Raw genomic sequence first — 20,024 nt, 5'->3', positions numbered from 1 at the left:
CTGGATCAACCAGCCCAGTTGCCGGTTGATTATTTTGGCAGGGTTAACCAAGGTTACGAACCACCCTATGACACACACCAAATCAGGGTGACCCCACCTGTGATCACCTGACCTGTCAGCACCCATCTGGGTGCCTGGACAGTAGCACCTCCACCCTGAATCCCTTTGATGGGATACCAATGCTTCTAGTCCAAAAAAAGAGAGAAAAGATGATTAAAAAGGAAATCACAACTGGTAATTTGAGATTCACCTGAAGAAAAAAAGATTCACCCGTGATCTTCCATATGCACTTGTAGTGCAGAACTTGGCAGCTGCTTTTGGATGTGGCAGATGTAAATAAGTTTTGTATGAGTACACCGTGCTATCTACGGCACCATGCTGCAGCTCCTAGTCAAAACTCCAAGACAAAATAACTTAAGCATGTAGCTATGTACATTCACATTTCCAAGGTCTACAGGTATACAACCATGGCTTTTTTTCTTGGGGTACTCAAGGGTATGCAGTACTAGCATATTCTCCCCCGCCCCAACAAATGTTAAAAGTGTGGCACTTATTGTAACAACTTCGTGGTGAGTACCAGCACCTTTTTTCCTATAAGCACTGCTTATAACGATTGTGTTGGTACAGAATTATCCTATGCTACCCAACTCTTGGGTGGTAGCAAGTACTTTGGGACCATAACACTTGATTGGAAGCCGCCCAGAGTGGCTGGGGAAACTCAGCCAGATGGGTTGTGTATAAATAAATTATTATTATTATTATTATTATTATTATTATTATTATTATTATTATTATTATTTAGAATGAGGTAAAATTGCATTGCTGCCGTGCAAGCCAGATGTCTTAGAAGATTGTTCACTTGGTCCTTTCCCTTAGTTTGCTACCCAGTTGGATAACTTCTATACTGGGGTCTAGTTAGGTGGGTGAGTAGAAGAGAATGACAGGACAATTTTATGCTAAAATAGGAACTGAAGAGGAAATGAGGCTGGATTATGGCTAAAAGGGATGAGGATGGGATAAAGGTTTTGACCCTTTAATTTAGGTGAATCATTTACATCAGGCATAGGCAAACTCCGGCCCTCCAGATGTTTGGGACTACGATTCCCATCATCCCTAGCTAACACGACCGGTGATCAGGGATGATGGGAATTGTAGTCCCAAACATCTGGAGGGCCGGAGTTTGCCTATGCCTGATTTTACATTATGGGAAGTGGTGTCCATTCAATATGGTACAGAAGAGATGGTGGGATGGTTTTATTGAGCAAGGAGGTAGCTAGAATCTTAACTTTAGTGTAATCTTGTTATTTTAATCTTAATGTTGTATATTTACAACTTCTTGGTTGATAGATAGTGTTTACATAGTTTACAGGGTGGGATTTATGCACTGTTCAGAGTTCCTGTACTTCCCTGTTAATACTTGTCACCTAGATAAGAAGAGGATGTAATTCATTTTTAGCTCTTCCACTATTTTGCTATTAAACTGCTAGGAATCTGCCTCACAGTGAATGACATTTCCTTCCCCTTTTAATGTTTAGAATAGTCAATGATGAGATGGATTATGGAGCAATGACTATTCAGAAAGCCATCCAGTTCCTGTGTTCTTCAGATGAGAAGTACCATGCCATGGGGGCTTACTACCTGCAGCACACCTGTTTTCAAGATGAATCTGCCAAGCAAGAGGTAAAGTTATCCCTCACTACTTCAGCTGTGTGTGGCTTTGTAGGAGATGCTTTAATGTGTGGAATTATGTCAGGACTCGTGTTTCCTGTAGCTCCACCAGAAAGAAGAGGAAGTCAGATTGGGAAGAGGTATCTTGTCCATTCAACACTAAGAGGTAATACTAGGGGTATAAAGGGGGCTTCGCCATTAGTGCATTGGGTGCGCTTTTTGGGTAGGTATTAGGCACACACAAAGCTCTACTTCTCTGCAAATAACTTATGTTTAAACTTCCAAACATACAACTGTTCAGAGCATCAGCATCTGACTTCAAAATTATTGGCATAGGTTCAGATGTGGTTATTTGAATTGATGCATATGCATATGAGTGATTATTTTTTGGGGGTTATTTCCAGGTAATGATAATTGAAATATAGTTGTTTTAAATTTATGTTTTCAAGAACTGTGTCAGAATTGCAAATACAACTGAGAAAACTTTCATTTTGAGTATTTGACTTCTAAAACAGCACCAACGTTAGCGTGCAGTCAGATCCCATAAATGTATCAAAATTCAGCTTTGAAACAGTTAGGATATCCACTTTTGTTCCTTCAGAACAAATTGGTTATCTAATTCTGAAATTCTCACTGACCACACTTGGAATACTGTGTCCAATTCTGGGCATCACAATTTAAGAAGGATGTTGACAAGCTGGAACGTGTGCAGAGGAGGGTGACCAAGATAATCAAGGGTCTGGAAGCTAAGCCTTATGAAGAGCGTTTGAAGGAGCTGGCTATGTTTAGCCTGGAAAAGAGGAGGCTGAGAGGAGATATGCTAGCTACCTTCAAATATCTTAAGGGTTGTCACGTGGAGGAGGGAGTATGCATGTTTTCCCCTGCTCTGGAGTGTAGGCTTCAAGTTTCAAGAAAGGAGATTCTGGCTAGACATTTGGGGAAACTTTCTGAAAGTAAGAGCTGTTCCGCAGTGGAACAGACTCTCACAAGAGGTGGTGGACTCTCCTTCCTTGGAGGTTTTTAAACAGAGGTTGAATGGCCATCTGTCATGGATGCTTTAGTTGAGATTCCTGCATTGCAGGGGCTTGGACTAGATGACCCTTGGGTCCCTTCCAACTCTAAGGTTCTATGATTATATGAAAGTAAGCTGTCAGACAAATACCCTCCCCCTACTCCATACTCCCCCTACCCATGCAAATAAGAGACCAATAAGGCTGGTTTTGGGGTCAAAACACACCACAACTTTATTGAATACAGATGAAAGAGGTTTGGCTTGGGCATGAGGCAATCAAAATACTTCCAGCCCAACTACTGGAAGTGACGAGTGGCCAATCCAGATGGGGGTTCCTAAGATTTACATCAAATAGGGTGCCCCCTGCAGGGACCGCTGTCTGGGAGAGTGCCTTCGGCCCTGGAACCCACCTGGGCTTGCAGACATGGCCACTCCCCCTGGATCCCTTTAACGGGATACCCCAGCTTTTGGAGGGGCTGATGGAGACTACAACCTCCCCTCCATCCAAAACAAAGGATTGGCCCAATGCCCAACCAGTCATGACGATTTCTATGAGGTAGGCAAAACCACCAGGTCAGTGCCAGTTAGCCCGGTGGGCAAATTCCTACCCGGCCCCCTTAAAGAACAGCAACCACCATAGCCACAACAAAGTCATTGACTATAAGCTTAAACCGAGGGTGGGTGTGCAGGGGGGGAAAAGCTGCTGAAGGAACAAATAGGTAGTGCCCCAGGTGTGAGTTGCTTAAATGGGCAAGGGGTGGATCCAAGGGAAGCCTACCTGCTCCGTTGGCTCTGCCCCCTGGCACAGCCCAAGTCCCGAGCCTGCATCCCCATTAGCCAAAGCTGGGTGCAGGCCAGGATCCAGTTAATATTATTATTTATATTATCATGCCATTAACAAAAATGATACTTTACTGAATAACATAACCATGCTGTCTTCATGGGTATATCCTTTTCCAAAATTTACTCAGAACAAACTTGCAATGAAGGCAAATAAATCTTGCACACTTTTGGAAAAAATACCTGTTTGGGACATATAATTTGCTCTAATATCAAACAATAATGCCTATCCACTAGGCAATGGAAGGAGCGAGATAAAAAGTATTTTGAGGAATAAATATGACCAGTAGGAAAGCACTTATTCTGAATTATTTTTTATTTATAAAAAGTATTTCTATAGTGCCATGTCATAAAATATCAGGGCAGTGATCCTGATTAATTGCCTGTCCAACAACTTAAACAATTTGCAATAAACAGTTCGTTTATATTTACTTTCTACATCATGACTAGTCTGGCTTTCCTAGAGCAGCACCCATTTCCTCTTTAACACATAAGCTTTCCAGTCTCACTTCCACCTTTTCAAATAATATTGTACAAGGGTCATTGAACCAAGTGAGGTCTAGACCAGAGCTTTCAGCAGTCAATGAACAAGAGCACACCCTTTCCCCTACAGTACATGGCATGTTGGAACTTAGACTGCTATCACCTGAACTGATGAATTGCAGAAACTGCCCTGACTCATCAGCAAAGCGTTCCTTCCTTCACGTATAGTGAGTGACCTCTGCACCAAGGTGGCTTTTGAACCAATCAAAAGCATTGGTTCATTATTTTAAAGGAAGAAGAGACTTTGGGCCCCAAGGAACACTCTATAAACTCTTAATGCTATCATGTGCAATAGGAAGCAGCAGTTTATGCATGCAATAAAACCTACTATATGGGGCACATATACATATATAGGGGGAGGGCGTTATTGTTTTGTTTTTGTTTTTATTATGTACTTTGTCATGTGTTTATTATGTTTATATTATGTATTATGTATTTTTATTTTGTATTTTTATGCTGTGAACTTCCCTGAGCTCTACAGATGAAGGGAAGTATATAGATTTAATAAATAAATTAAATGAATGAATATTCACAGTAAAGCCAGTAGTAGTTCAACACTGGTCACTGCAATGAGTATACGTCATATGTTAACCTTCAACACGAATGCTTCCTATCTGCAGAAAAAACAAGAGAGGTTTCTAAACAGTTTTGATCAACAAACATTTAAATCCCTTCTTTGTTAGGTCTATCGGCTTGGTGGCATTTCCAAACTTATTGAGCTTCTGCGCAGCCCAGATGAGAACGTGCAACAGGCTGCAGCTGGGGCCCTCCGAAACTTAGTTTTCAGAAATCCAACCAACAAGCTAGAAACCCGCCGTCAGAATGGAATTCGAGAATGTGTGAGCCTCCTGAGAAGGACTGGGAGCACAGAGATACAGAAGCAGCTGACAGGTACCCCCACCCTTTTATAACAATGTTGGAGCAACTGGATCAGTAAATCACTAATACAAATTAGTACATAAATATTGGGTTGTGTCCAGCAAAGGTTTCCCATTAGCGCAAGGATTTATACCTTCACAATGCAACTTCTTCCATCTCTTCACTCTGTGTGCTCCCTGTGCTACCCACCAAAACCTGAACAGATTGGGGAGAGAAGAGGAAGTCTTGTGGTGCAGGTGGAAGCCCTCAATATAGGTAACATAAAATTGACTAAACTTCAATATATTTGTATACAGTGGTACCTTGGTTTACGAACTTAATCCATTCCAGAAGTCCGTTCTTAAACCAAATCCGTTCCCTAATGAGGCCTCCCTCCGCCGGTGCCCTTCCACCATTCGGATTCCGTTTGTAGACCGAGGTAAAGTTCACAAGCCAGAACACTACTTCCGGTTTTGCGGAGTTCGTAGACCGAATAATTCATAAACAGGACTGTTTGTAACCTGAGGTACCACTGTATTGGAAAACCTCAGTATTGGTGCTTTTTCATTTAATGCAGCAAGTGGAAGAGAAGTTGGAATTTAATAAAGAAACACTACCAGTTTGTTAAAAGGAAAGACAATCTTCTAGACTGATATTTTGGTTCCCTGGTTTTTTTCTTCCCTATCCCAGTAACACACCAGAACATAAATAAAGCTATGTGGGATCAGAGATTTCAGGCCCAGTAGACGTAGATTCCCAGTATCATTCATAAGCAGGCAGTGAGGCAGGTAGAATTTATTTTAACATGACTGTAGCTTGAATGCCTTCCATGAACATTTGGAGATTCACTTTCAGAATACCTATTAGCTTTGCAGTTTCCTCTTGAATCCCTATTTAGGGAAGTTTTTAATGTCTGAAGTTGTATTCTGTTTTTAATGTTCTGCTGGGAGCCGCCCAGAGTGGGTGGGTATAAATAATAAAATTATTATTATTATGAATCCAAATGAGAATGACAGGAAGCTATAGCAATGTGTCTCATGTATTTGCTTTCCAGGATTGCTCTGGAACTTATCGTCCACAGATGAACTGAAAGAAGATTTAATACATGAAGCTCTTCCTGTTCTGACTGATCGTGTTATTATTCCTTTTTCTGGCTGGTCTGATGGTGTTAGTACTAGATCAAGAGAAATTATTGACCCAGAGGTATTCTTCAATGCCACTGGCTGTCTGAGGTAGGTCAACAGACATATTAGCATTTTGATCATATTGAAAAAACTGAGGTGCATTTATGTTATGTATGTAATTTAGAATGTTGATATACTGTCTTTTATCAATGATTTCAAGTCAGTATACAAAAATTAATGCAACAAAACAAATAATGCATGAAAGTGCAATTAAGAGTCCAAGAGTTTAAAAATTTTAAGAAACAAAGAATAGTCGTATTGGTCAACAATAAACTCTCAGAAATTGTCTACAATTGGGACAACCCTAAAAGTCACTAGAATGTTGCAAGCATTTCACATTCCAGCAGTGGGATTTGAAGTTTAAAAATTTAAGATAAAAGAAATTTTTAAAAGCTTGGGTGAATTGAAAGGTTTTTGCTTGTCACTTAAAATTCAATATATACCAGGCATACCATTGCTGGGTAGAGCAATCCATTGTAGAGCTCCATGTCTGAAAAAGACTTGGAATTGTAAGCCAAAATTCCAATGAAAGTGGTATTTTGAGATCATTGATTCACTGCTTTTGGTTCCCTATTCTAGTAACAAACCAGAATGAAAATAGAGCTATATAGGGACTGGACTCAGAGATTTCAGGCCCAGTAGATGCAGATTTCCAGTATTACTGAGAAGCATGTGAGGTGTGGTAGTCTGAGCACAAAGCTATTTCGGGTTGTAAAGGTTAAAAGGTTAAGTGCCAGTCTTTAAATTGACAGACAGTGAAGTTCCTTTAAGTTTGCATCAAGCACTGTCCGATTCTGCACAAAATGAAGCTTCTCAACCATTCTCATTGCAGTCATCTAGATGTATTTTTGTTGTATGCATAAAGACTGGAGGCGCAGGTACCAGGTGTGTGCTGGTACTCTGACCAAACGTTCTTCACCTGCATGTTAAAAAACACACAAACCTTTTGCTTGCTCCTCATTGAATTTTAATGACTGCCTCTGGCAATGACTTTCCTTTGAATTGCCCTCCATATTGGTTTTCTTCATTAGATTCCCTAGTCCTCTACAACCACCCACTTTTAAACTGTAGGAAGCCTCTTAGTTAGCATGCAATAGTTTTATTCAAGCTTAGGAAAAGCTATCAAATTCCTTGGCATGAACGTATTAGTCCTGACTTGCAGTTTCTCTTACTGATCTCCAGCAATGCTAGACTGCCAGCATATGAGAATCACTGAATGAGCCAATGGAAGAGCTACACAATTAGAAGTTCACCCTTAGGGGATTGAGCAGCAGCCTCAAGCACACACATGAACTAAAAGTACCATTGTTTGGTGAAATGAAAAAGATGAACTGCATCAGCGACTGCAGCTTTCTTGGTCCAGGGGTCTAACAAGCTGATATAAGCAGCTTGTAAACTCACTGTACAATAGTAAATTATTTCCATTCTTGCTTAGGTAGATAATGGAGAGAGAGCTCCCTTATAAAATGACTCAGTGCAAAATGGAAGCATTCCAAGCTCCATATCTTCAAACCTTTGGGAGTCTGAAGGGAAAACAGAAAAAATAGCTCCATAGTGATCTTAAAACTAGCTAGGGCTTGTTTGTGTATCAGAAATGGTCTCTGTTAAAAAAAAATCTCAGCACCTTGACACAGTATTGTGAAGTAAGCCTCATGTGAGAAAAACCAGTGTCTTGAAGACGTTAGCTATAACCATCTGAACAGCACTATTTAGTTTGATCAAACAATATTTGCATTTGCCCTCAAACATTTTGAAAGATTGTTTCATCTTAATGGTTGTGTTATGAAACTTGGCAGGCATCAGCCTTAATGGTAGTGTAGCTGAGCAAAAGGAGATGAGTTTGAGCTATTGAAAGGAGAAAGTTCTCAGACTCCCTTGCAACCCCTGGAAAACCAACCAGAATTGTTAAATTAAGTACAGTGGTACCTTGGTTCTCAAACTTAATCCGTTCCAAAAGCAAAGCATTCCAAAACCAAGGCACGCTTTCCCATAGAAAGTAATGCAAAATGGATTAATCTGTTCCAGCCTTTTAAAAACGACCCCTAAAACAGCTATTATAACATGGATTTTACTATATAATGAGACCATTGATCAATAAAATTAAAGCAATAATCAATGTACTGTACTATAAAATATATAAGACATTATTGTAGATGATAAAAAAAAATTAAAAAAAAATTCTTACCTGCACTGATGATAGTCATTGTTTGGATGGAGGGCTTTTATCTATTTCCTTAGTCACACAATCAATCAATCAATCAATCAATCAGTAGTTGAACTGGGTTCCACACAATTAACTGAAAAAGCCTCAAAAACAAAAACACAAAATAAATAACAAAAACAAAAGCGCCAAACTTAATCCATTCCAGAAATCTGTTTGACTTTCAAAATGTTTGAAAACCAAGGTGCAGGTGCCCCAGAAACAATAGCCAACAGCCGCATCGGATGTTGGCTTCCCAAAAATGTTTGAAAACCGGAACACTTACTTCTGGGTTTTTGGCGTTTGAGAACCAAGGTGTCTGTGTACCAAGGCGTTTGAGAACCAAGGTACCACTGTATTTGGATTAATGAACTTTCAGATATTATATTCACCCCCTTAAAAACATTATTTTTGAATAGTTATTTAAATGATTAGAATCAACTAATATTAAAGCACCCTGTTTCTCTCAGCATATGCAGCTTTTGGGACCAAGCTAGACCCAATGCTAAATGCATTATTAGAAGCCCTGGCTGTGTACACACTCCCTTTTACTTTGCACTCAGTGTGCTCCCACCGCTAGTTTTGGAAGCAGTGTACATTCTACATTAGCCATAATCCATATCTATTCTGTATTTGTCCTGCCATTCTTTATGAAATACACCATTTTTATGTGTCGTCTCCCTCCCCCCAATCATCTTTAATCCAAATTGAGCAAAAGAAAGACTGAGATGTGTTTTAAGCCAGTAATATGTACACAGCAGATATTGGGCTCAAAAAGAAAAAGAAAAGTTAATAGTAGATATTGCAGATGATTTTCATTGAGGACTACAGCATGTGGGGAGGGGAGGTTTAACCATTTATCCCCCAGCTGTGATCCCAGCTATTAGCTTTAGAAAGAAAGCTGCCATGAAGCTAATAGTTGTGCTTAGGAGCAGATCTATTTTGTGGAATAGGTCTGCGATATATTCCACAGGCTCTCTGTATAGGAGAATTTCACCCTCATTGAATCAAAGAGAACTAGAGAGAGATTGGTGAGCACAGGACAAGAGTAACTGAGGTGCCTGACTGATCTGATTACTTCTCCCTTTGATTTATAAAATGTCTCTTCCCTGTAGGAACCTGAGTTCTGCAGATGTTGGACGTCAAACCATGAGGAACCACCCTGGACTGATTGACTCTGTAATGGCTTATTCTCAGAACTGTGTGGCTGCCAACCGTCCAGATGACAAGGTACAAGTCAGACGTAGAGTAATGTTTGTTCATCAGCTGATATAACTCTTGTTAACATTGCCAGAATTGTAAACCCAGAATTATTTTTACAGCAATGTCTTTTTTTTAAAGAATCCTGCCCTGTGTAAAGTATTTATGCACTGACAACTGAGAGAAGTGACCGGTTATTTCATTTTCTTTGTTTTAGTCTGTGGAGAACTGCATCTGTATCCTGCACAATCTGTCCTACCGCCTTGACGCTGAGGTGCCTAATAAATACACGCAGCTCAACCACATGGCCAGGAACAGTTACACAGACAAAACCCTGACTGGCTGCTTCAACAACAGAGGTGGAAAACTGGAGGTGAGATTTGGTGCATAGAGCTACATCATTGCCTTGTGTTAATGGCAACATTGGGTGATGATTATTTCAATTTCCTGCCCACCTTTCGCCATAAAGTCCCAGGGTGGATTTCAGCAATTCAAAAATGCAATATTCAAAAACAGTTTAATATTAGTTTTGTGTAATAAATAGGTAAAATGGGGTTCTTTTGCAAAACATGGGTTAAAAAGGGGGTTCTTTTGTAAAACTTCAACTTCTTAGATTTTTTAATTATTCTTATTTACCCTTAGTATGATGACTATGACCTACCTCTTCCTGAAGAGGACTATAAACCCAGAGGGTCCAGCTGGTTGTACCATTCAGATGCCATCCGCACATATCTGTCTCTGATGGACCAGAGCAAGAAAGATGCTACCCTGGAGGCATGTGCTGGAGCCCTGCAAAATCTGACTGCAAGCAGAGGACTGGTAAATGCCTTATTTTGACCCCACATCTGGTTAGACATCTGGAAAAGCACTTTGTTGACTGATGATAGTAGACACTCTGCGTGTGATGTATGCTGGCTACCACCCCAAAACTCTAGAAATAAGAAATGCCTAATTATTTACTTTTCTAGATGTCAAATGCAATGAGCCAGTTGATTGGTCTAAAGGAGAAAGGTTTGCCCCGTATAGCACGCCTTCTGCAGTCCAATAATGCTGAAGTAGTTCGCTCTGGAACATCCTTGCTGAGCAATATGTCTCGACACCCTATTCTACACAAAACAATGGGTAGGCACCATTTTGTATTCTACCTATTTTCCTTTCTTTACATTCACGCGCTTTTCTTCATATATGTCGTTTCTTCTCCAAAGTCCCACTCTGCTAAATGATCAGAGTGTTTAAATCTCTTCTATCACAATACAGTGGTACCTCGGGTTAAGTACTTAATTTGTTCCGGAGGTCCGTTCTTAACCTGAAACTGTTCTTAACCTGAAGCACCACTTTAGCTAATGGGGCCTCCTGCTGCCGCCGTGCCGCTGGAGCACGATTTCTGTTCTCATCCTGAAGCAAAGTTCTTAACCAGAGGTACTATTTCTAGGTTAGCGGAGTCTGTAACCTGAAGCGTCTGTAACCAGAGGTACCACTGTAAAGTGTTCATCAGTGAGAAGCTGGTTCAACATTTTTCTGTTCTCATCCAGTTTTGTGCTTTCATGTTTGTTCAAGATCAGCAGGTCTATCTAATGATCTAAAAAGCAACTGAGAATAAGCAAAGAATTATTTACCCTCCGGATGATGCTATCTCTCTCATGTAAAATGCTATTGTTTGGGGTTGGGGGGGGGCAGGTGTGTTAGGTTAGGCTTGGTACCCACAGTCACAGTTATATGAACTTCATCACTCCCTGAAGCTGATCTGCTTTGGCTCTTCCCACCTGATAATTTTGCTTTTTAGCAAAAGTGGGATCTGTTGCTACAACTCCCAAGGGTGACTAATATTCCCCTTATGCCCGATTGTAGACCTTATTGAGTAATGCTTATTTAGTTTCAGTAACCCTTTTGAGTTTTAGACAACTCAATAGCTTTTTTGAGTTGTATTTAATGGTAATCTGTTTCTGCCCTTCAGCTAATCAGGTGCTCCCAGATGTGACCCGTCTCCTGGCCCTCCAGGCTCCAGGTTCCAGCAACTATGGGGACATTATGACATCTGCTTGCTACACACTGAGGAACCTAATCATGTCCAACCCACAAATGGCCAAGCCCTACCTGACAGGCAGCTTGATAAATAATGTTGTAGGCCTATGCCGTAATGGGTGAGTAATGGTGACGAAAAGTAGGCATACGAGAGATTTGAACCATGATTTGAATATATCCCTTTCTTTGCATATCATATATATGTGCAGCTTAGAACTTTTCCATTTCTAATTTATTTATTGCAGAACACTGACACCTCACCATAAGCATTTTTAATATTTGATGGACTATTGTATTTTAATATTTTGTTGGAAGCCACCCAGAGCGGCTGAGGAAACACAGCCAGATGGGTATATAAATAATATATTAATAATAATAATAATAATAAGAAGAAGAAGAAGAAGAAGAAGAAGAAGAAGAAGAAGAAGAAGAAGACAATAGCCGAAGTGGTTTAGGAAAACAAACTCTGTGGTTAGTGTGAGTCTCAGATACCGAGTTTGTTTTCCTAAACCACTGATGGGAAACCTGTGGTCCTCTTGTTGTTATTTGATCCCAGTTTCCATCAGGCCCAGCCAGCATGGCCATTAGTCAGAGATGATGGGCTTTGTAAAGCTCCTCAGCGCTGTCCTTAACTTTGAACCTGGCATACCTAGAGACTCATTAATACCATGAAATGGGGTTGGTGGTGGCTGCTGTCTACTGAATGGCATTTTAAACTTCGGCTATTGTAGTTTATTTTGTAAACTACATTCTGAAGATTTGCATGTAATACTAAACCAAGATTTAGCACTGCATGGATGAGCCAGAGGGAGGAGTACAGAAAGAAGAAATGCCATAGTACGCCTGCAACAGCACATCAAACATGTCTTCTTCTTCTTCTTCTTCTTCTTCTTCTTCTTCTTCTTCTTCTTATTATTATTATTATTATTAACATATTATTTATATACCCATCTGGCTGTGTTTCCTCAGCCGCTCTGGGTGGCTTCCAACAAAATATTAAAATACAATAGTCCATCAAATATTAAAAGCTTCCATAAACAGGGCTGCCTTCAGATGTCTTCTAAACGTGTGGTAGTTGTTTTTCTCTTTGACATCTGGTGGGAGGGCGTTCCACAGGGCGGGTGCCACTACTGAGAAGGCCCTCTGCCTGGTTCCCTGTAACTTGGCTTCTCACAGCGAGGGAACCGCCAGAAGGCACTTGGCGCTGGACCTCAGTGTCCGGCCGGAACAATAAGGGTGGAGACACTCCTTCAGGTATACAGGACCGAGGCCACTTATATATATATTGTATATATAATACTACATAAATATGCATATATTATATACCTATATATTTTATATTTTTATATATCTGTTTAAATCTGTTTAAAACATAACAATAATTACAAAAAAAAACACCTAGTCAATTTCCAAAGGCCTGTTGGAACAAGAAAGTCTTTACCTGCCAGCGGAAGAACAGCAAGAAAGTTGTTGTCATCCATCCTTTTCTGGAAAGCTCATTTGCCTTCTTTTCTTTCTGTAGATCTTATCCAAAAGCAGCTGAAGCTGCTCGGATGCTGTTGTCTGACCTATGGTCAAACAGGGAGCTCCAAAGTATACTAAAACAGGTAAGAGAATAATGTGGTCTTTTTCACTATTTCTCATAAACAGCACAGCACTTGGACAGCCTCACTCACATAATAAAAGGTGTGGCTAGCCCTGTGGTGAATGTCTCCTAAGATCATAGAAACAGTGTTTTTTTAAAAAAAAGTTGTGATGGTAAACTGTTTTGGAAAGTAGAGCTGTCATTTTGTTTCATTTTTTGTATACAGAATTGTTTTAGAGGCATCTCTTCTGGATGAAAAGGAATTACCTTTTCAGATATTCAATATAAATAATATATACAGTGACATATCTTTTTTAAAAAATGCAATGCATTTTCTTGTGCTTTGTTAGTTTTGCTCCTCTGGTCTGCTGATGGATGACAATTAAAAAGAAAAGAACAGAAAGATTCACGTCGACTAATTGTGGACACAGAAGCAGAATATTCAGAAGCTTTGCAAAATGTTTTTGCATTTATATATGAGTTATTAAGTGAGGTTGCTAGAAATCTTCAGTTGAAACCACTCTCGTGCCTTAGAGAGTTTTACATGTGCAACATATATAGTTTGTGAGTGCATCCAGACATTTCCCTGAATTTGACTTCTCTCATGCTTATATTAAAACATCTGACTCCTCATAACATAATGGTTCTTCATCCAATTTATGTGATCTACAACCTTCTATTCTGCAGCAAGGATATGATAGAAATATGATGGGATCCTTAACAGGAAGCACTCTCAGGACCCTTTCTTCAAGGTTCTAAGAAGATACCTTTCCTGCATGTTTGGCTTACAGGTAAACAACTGAATCAGACTTTCAAAGCTGGGGGGGGGGAACCTTAGTCACATCTAGATTAGCCTCAATATGCAGGGCTGGTCAGTCATATCACTGCTGGGAGGTAGAGGGAGAGATGTGAGTTGATGGCCAGGTCGGCGTGGCGCAAATAAACTGGTAGAAGGACTGAATTGGCTCCGCTGGTTTGTTTGCACCATGCCAACTTCACCATTGCCCTCACCCGCAGCAGGTAAGCAGCAGCAATACAACCAACTGGATGACAGGGGAACACTCTCAGGCCACCACATCATCCACTGCTGGGTACAGGACTCAAGGGAAACCTCTTATCTCCCAATCCCAAAAAAAGTTGTACTTCCACGGGGTTATCAGTGGGTTAAGTTGCTGCCTTAAGAACTGGGACGAAGAGGGAGAAGTGAAGGATTATTTAGGGAGCATATAGGTAAAGGTAAAGGTACCCCTGCCCGTACGGGCCAGTCTTGACAGACTCTGGGGTTGTGCGCCCATCTCACTTAAGAGGCCAGGGGCCAGCGCTGTCCGGAGACACTTCCGGGTCACGTGGCCAGCGTGACATCGCTGCTCTGGCGAGCCAGAGCCGCACACGGAAACGCCGTTTACCTTCCCGCTGGTAAGCGGTCCCTATTTATCTACTTGCACCCGGAGGTGCTTTCGAACTGCTAGGTTGGCAGGCGCTGGGACCGAGCAGCGGGAGCGCACCCCGCCGCAGGGATTCGAACCGCCGACCTTTCGATCGGCAAGTCCTAGGCGCTGAGGCTTTAACCCACAGCGCCACCTGCGTCCCCGTCGCCACCCTCCCATTCTGAGCGCACTGTGATCTGTGTGCAGCTATGAACTCATGGCTCAACAGAGGAGCAGCAGGAAGAAGACTCGGTTGAGTCGTGTCCTATCAGGGGTGCCAAGTTGAATAAAATATTGTGGGGCCCCAGAGATAAGCCTCGCCCTGCATAATTGATCACATGACACAGTGCACACACACCATTTGAATGGGAATGCCCATCAACTTTGTGGGGGCACGGTTCCCTCAAATACTTTATGGTGGGGCTGAAGCCCCTAGGATTTGACTCCTATGTGTGTTATGTATTCCACAGGTACAACTGCTCATTAAAGGCGCACGGGGGCATTTCTCAATATGTACATAGGGGACACTTGGAAATGACTAATTCTGCAGTCTTTTTCTTTTTCTTTCAGACTTTGTGACTCTTTTCTGCCTAGAGGCCTCTGCCGTCAAGAAATTGTTTGGACATTAACATACACACAGAGAGAATGTTGCCAGATTTCAAGACACTTGTAAAACTAGGTACAAAAGCTGTATTGCCTGGCATATCTTAAAATGTTCTAATGGCTGTTTTAAATATTTCTTTCATTTTTTCTGGGAATAGGCTGGGAGGCTGGAGGTTAATGGTACTTGATGTCAATTGTTAGTATTTTTAAAAACAAACGGGGGCTTACAATTTTGAGAGGTACAATGAATAAGTTAGACACCTACCTACCAACTGATGCTATGTTAGGAAACTTTTAAGGAGGTAGCACATATGTATGTATATATTTAGTGGGTGTACGTATATAGAGTGGGAGAAGTGGAATTCCAGTGTCACCAAAGGCATTTGGGTGCCATTCAGTTGTCTAACAGTGCAATTCAATGTTTGTTTATTTGGAAAACTGAGTTCACTGGGGATTACTCCCATGAAAATGTGCACAGGATTGCACAACCTAAAGGGTTGGGAGTCAGCCCCATTGAACATAGTGTGGCTTCCTTCTTAATAACCATGCACAGGATAGTGCTTTAAGTCCTTTTTATTCCTCATTTTCAACAAATTATGTAAAATTACTAATACCTTATGTGTTTCTTTCTTTGTCAGTGGTCATTCTACATAGATAATTAGTATAGAGCTCCTGTTTTAGATTGCTGAAATTATTTCTCCCTAAACTTTACTGACATCACAGAGTTTCTTCTGCATTCATCTTTCTTTTGGGGGGGGGTGAGGGTGTGGGCACCAGTTCTGCTTTCGTATTCCATTTTATGGCTAAGCATTTTTCTCCCTTTAGGTCACTTAGTTTCCAAATCCCAAGAAGCAAATTCATGTCAGATAAATTTCTCCTGAATTGATTCTTGATAGTTTTTGAAAACTTTATTTTTATACTATATATAAGTAATGGATTGTGTGGAAGACCCCCAAGGTCTTACTAAGGATATAATCTACCACAAGCTTCTATGTGGCTTTTCAAAAATATTTGCTTTACCAAAGTCGGATTCTTGCTATTTCATAAATCCATCAGCTGAACAAGTCTGCCGATATATACTCAGAAAAAAGAAAAATAGACGTGATCTACTCTTTGAGAATTCCTGTCATGTTCACTCAGTAGCACAAACAATTTCCTCTCACCCAATGGAACTTTCCTCTCCTCTCCTCTGCCCTGTGGGCCCCCAAGCCCCGTTCACAGGGTCTTCCAACCCTCTGAAGTAGATTCTGAAGATGCAGGGGGAGGACATAGAATTGGATTGGGGGTGAAGAGAAAAGGAAAGGGAAACGCTCCATTGTGAGAGCAGAAGTCTTCTGACTTCACTTTGTACCCAGAGCCTTCTCCCAAGGCTCATGAGTAGGAACCAAAATGAAATTACAGTGTTTAACAAGTAGCTATGAAATCGAACTGTTTCTTGTCAGACCATTTTAGAAGCTTGGGAGGAAAGGGGTGGTGGTTTTCATTAATTTTTAAAAAAGAAATATGTTCAAGCAGTTTCTGCTGGATCTAAAATGGATTTGCCTTATGCTTTTCAACTACCATTTCAGTCTTCACACCTCAGAGGCATCCTGTCATAGGTTTTTGTACATTTTTCAGTGGTGTGTTGTAATACTCCTGGGGTGGTTATGGCATTTTGTAGAGGAGCTTTAGCTTGGGCAAATGGTGTGTCGTTATTCAGTGATAAAAGTACATTTATGAAAGCAAGTTGCTGTGTCATTCCAAATAAACGGCAAAGATAAGTTAATTCAAAGAAGTTGAGGGTGGGAAAGTTTCCTGTTCCCTCCTTCTCCCTGCAGATATTTGCAGTCTCCAGGTGGGGAACTCTCCAGAGGATGGGGGACTCTCCTGCACATTGTAGAATGACGTGCAGGGGAAAAGGCAGCTGAAAGAGCACAGACCTAGGGAAGAAGTGAAGTCTTGGAAAGGAGGACTGGGACAAGGAGTGGTACAGAATAAGGGAGAGGAGTTGAGAGGAGTGGAGCTGAGAGGAGAGGGAGGAATCTAAGAGGAGAAAGAAACTAGGAAAGAGAATGGGCAGACAGGAAGGTTGCACATGGCCAGGAACTGTAGAAATGAACAATGTTGCAATTTACCTTTGAATGTACCAATCAAATGTATTGGCAGTAGGTTTCTGGATTACATGTGCTTTATCTCATCTTCATCAGTTTGATTGGTTCCAAGTTTTCAGAGGACCCTCAGCAAAATCAACTCCTTCCTAACTTACTGAGACATGATGCTGATGTTTAATTTCCCACAATGCCTATGTTGCATCACTCCATGGTATTGTGGGAAATGTAAAAGTGGTGCCCAGTGTTGATTTAGAGTCCTGGCTGCTGGGGGGGGTAGATGAGGGGGCAGGCACAGGTCACATGTCATTAGTAGGCCCTACCAGAGTCAGGTCCCAAGAATTGCTGTGTGGTGATGCCAGACCTGGTCATGAACTACATTTTTAACATTTGATATTTCATAACGACAAGCTACTAATAGTCTTAATAGTGTTCATATACGTAAGCATAAAGTGTGTATCTACACATACACCAGATTTGTTAACAGAATGATTAGCAGAATGATTATCACTGAGTTAATAGAAGGCTTTGGCACAACTAGTCAGTTATCAGATAATCAAGAACTACCTGTCATCTGCACTTGCCCTCCATAAACCAGTTTTGTCAATTACAGATAGGTAGCCATGTTGGTCTGCCATAGTCAAAACAAAACAAAATTTCTTCCAGTAGCACCTTAAAGACCAACTAAGTTAGTTCTTGGTATGAGCTTTTGTGTGCATGCACACTGTATCTGAAGTGTATCTGAAGAAGTGTGCGTGCACACGAAAGCTCATACCAAGAACTAACTTAGTTGGTCTTTAAGGTGCTACTGGAAGGAAAAAAATTTCAGTTTTGTCAATGTTTGGCATGTAGTAAGAGAACCCTTACCACTGGTATTGTTATGCTGTTTAGCAAGGCAAATTGATCTTGAAGAGATCTACATGAGCAGTAATGTCAAATGCCCTACAATGGCTCCTGATCCCTGATCAGCCCTCTTCTCCTAACTTATTATCCAGAGAGAAAGGGCCCCAGTGTATATATCATTTGCTAGCATGGAATGGATGGATAGAATATTATCTGTGAGGATGGGCTGAACATTTCTTTTGGCCCTGCCACATGAGAAGCAAGATGCAACAGGCTGGTGTTTGCATAGGACGTGAGTCACGTAAATAAATGCTAGAACCTGTTATGACCTCAAGATAGCAAAAAGTGCTTTCCTTATTAGGGCTTGCTTTGTTTTATGCATTCTAAAATGCTAGTCAAAGGATGTCTTGGATGTCCAATGCATCATTTCAGAAGGTTCATGGGCACAACTAGAAGAAATGAACTTTTGCAAGCTTACTCCTTGGTTGTATTAATTTACTACCTTTTATTACCACCCATATCACTAACCCAGCTATACAAAGTATTCTGTAATATATATGTACAAGAATCCCATGTCAACTTTGTTTTTTCCTGTACTGTATGTGTATTTGCTTCATTGGAACATCTGAAATCAATAAAGAGTTGGGAGATCTTTTAACTTTTCACCTTGGCTATTGTGCTTACTTTGATAAATAAAGCAACTTACGAATAATTCAGTTTTCTACATTCTGCAGTTAGTGGAAGACTGTCCTTTCTTCTATAGATCTCAAAACATATTTCCTATTATGCGCCATCAGCTTTGTGCAGCTTTAATGAAAGACAGAAGCAGGAGGACTATGTTGGTAGGTGAGGACATGCCTCAGTCTCACTATAGATCACAGCACTGCGTTTCTAGGAGCTGCTATCTATCCTGCTTCTCCATCAGGACATAAATACATTCTCACAAGCCAGTGGTGTATTTCAGCAACATGAACTCCTTAAGGAGGATGGTTATTCTGGGACTCCCAGCCTTGTGGATCAGCTCAAAAAAAAAGACTGTTTTCTTAAGGACAGTGGATATTCTTAGAGTTGGACTAATTCAAAAACATGGAAGAACATGGGCATGTAAAAAGGTAAAAGAGTATTGGGAAATGATTTATAATGAACTGGGGAAAATGTTTAAAATTACTTTCCCCCTGCCCAAACCAGAGTCCTTTCTCCTGAAAGGAGAAATCCCCAAATGTCAGAAAAGGTTTTTTATGTATGCAGCAAGTGCAGCCCATGTTTTGTTAGTCCCAAAATGGAAAGTGAGCGAGGTCTCAACTAAAGAAGATTGGCAACTTAAGTTGACAAAATATGCACAACTTGCACATTTAACATATAGAATAAGAGAGCAAGAAAATACATTTAAAGAAGATTGGAAAAAGTTTATTGAGTATATGGGGAATAACTGTGTACAGCTGAAAACGCCGGCGGCATTAAGATAAGTTCAACAGAGTAAATAATTTTTGAAGGATGTAATAGTGGAGAACCCATTGGAATAGATATTGTAAAATATGCAGGGAGGTAAGATATGCAAAATGAACCATGGAAAGAGAAGAAGGGAAGTCATTGGATATTTTAAATTATGTAAACTGTTTATTTGAAATTATATAACAGAAAATTTAATTAAAAGTACATATAAAAACTAAAACTAAAACACGGAGGAATAGTTCTACACTCTCTTGGAGCAGCGAAGAGAAATCTAAAGGATGAGCTGGAGGAGGGAGTCTGGAAGTAGCTGGCACCTCACCTAGCAATTTATTTTTGTCTGGTCAAGATGCTTGTCTTAGGGTTGCCCAATTGCTATCTAGAGAATGAGGATTTTCCATTTCAATGCACCAGTTAAGTGAGAAAGGAGATAGCTCTTGCCCATCCCTCTGCTTGTCATGGTCTCCACCCTCTTCCTCTGCCTACAGTAAATCAAACCCTCA

The 20,024-nt window shown here is 40.7% G+C and overlaps 1 protein-coding gene across 1 annotated transcript in view; it reads left to right on the top strand.

Moving 5' to 3' along the window:
* PKP1 (plakophilin 1) overlaps nt 1-16,238 on the top strand; it is a 44,048-nt gene extending 27,810 nt beyond the window's left edge. The window contains exons 4-14 of the mRNA XM_083745276.1: nt 1,536-1,680; nt 4,747-4,954; nt 5,976-6,153; nt 9,421-9,535; nt 9,723-9,878; nt 10,148-10,324; nt 10,474-10,627; nt 11,460-11,646; nt 13,050-13,134; nt 13,800-13,903; nt 15,110-16,238. Of these exons, the coding sequence (XP_083601402.1) occupies nt 1,536-1,680; nt 4,747-4,954; nt 5,976-6,153; nt 9,421-9,535; nt 9,723-9,878; nt 10,148-10,324; nt 10,474-10,627; nt 11,460-11,646; nt 13,050-13,134; nt 13,800-13,871 (1,477 nt within the window). The 3' untranslated portion in view covers nt 13,872-13,903; nt 15,110-16,238. The remainder of the gene's footprint in view (nt 1-1,535; nt 1,681-4,746; nt 4,955-5,975; nt 6,154-9,420; nt 9,536-9,722; nt 9,879-10,147; nt 10,325-10,473; nt 10,628-11,459; nt 11,647-13,049; nt 13,135-13,799; nt 13,904-15,109) is intronic.
* The last annotated feature ends 3,786 nt before the right edge of the window (nt 16,239-20,024 follow it).

This window comes from Podarcis gaigeae, assembly GCF_964106915.1.
Source record: "Podarcis gaigeae genome assembly, chromosome: 6".
NCBI lineage: Eukaryota > Metazoa > Chordata > Lepidosauria > Squamata > Lacertidae > Podarcis > Podarcis gaigeae.
The sequence above is the reverse complement of the archived record's forward strand: the minus strand, read 5'-3'. Positions and strand labels throughout refer to the sequence as shown.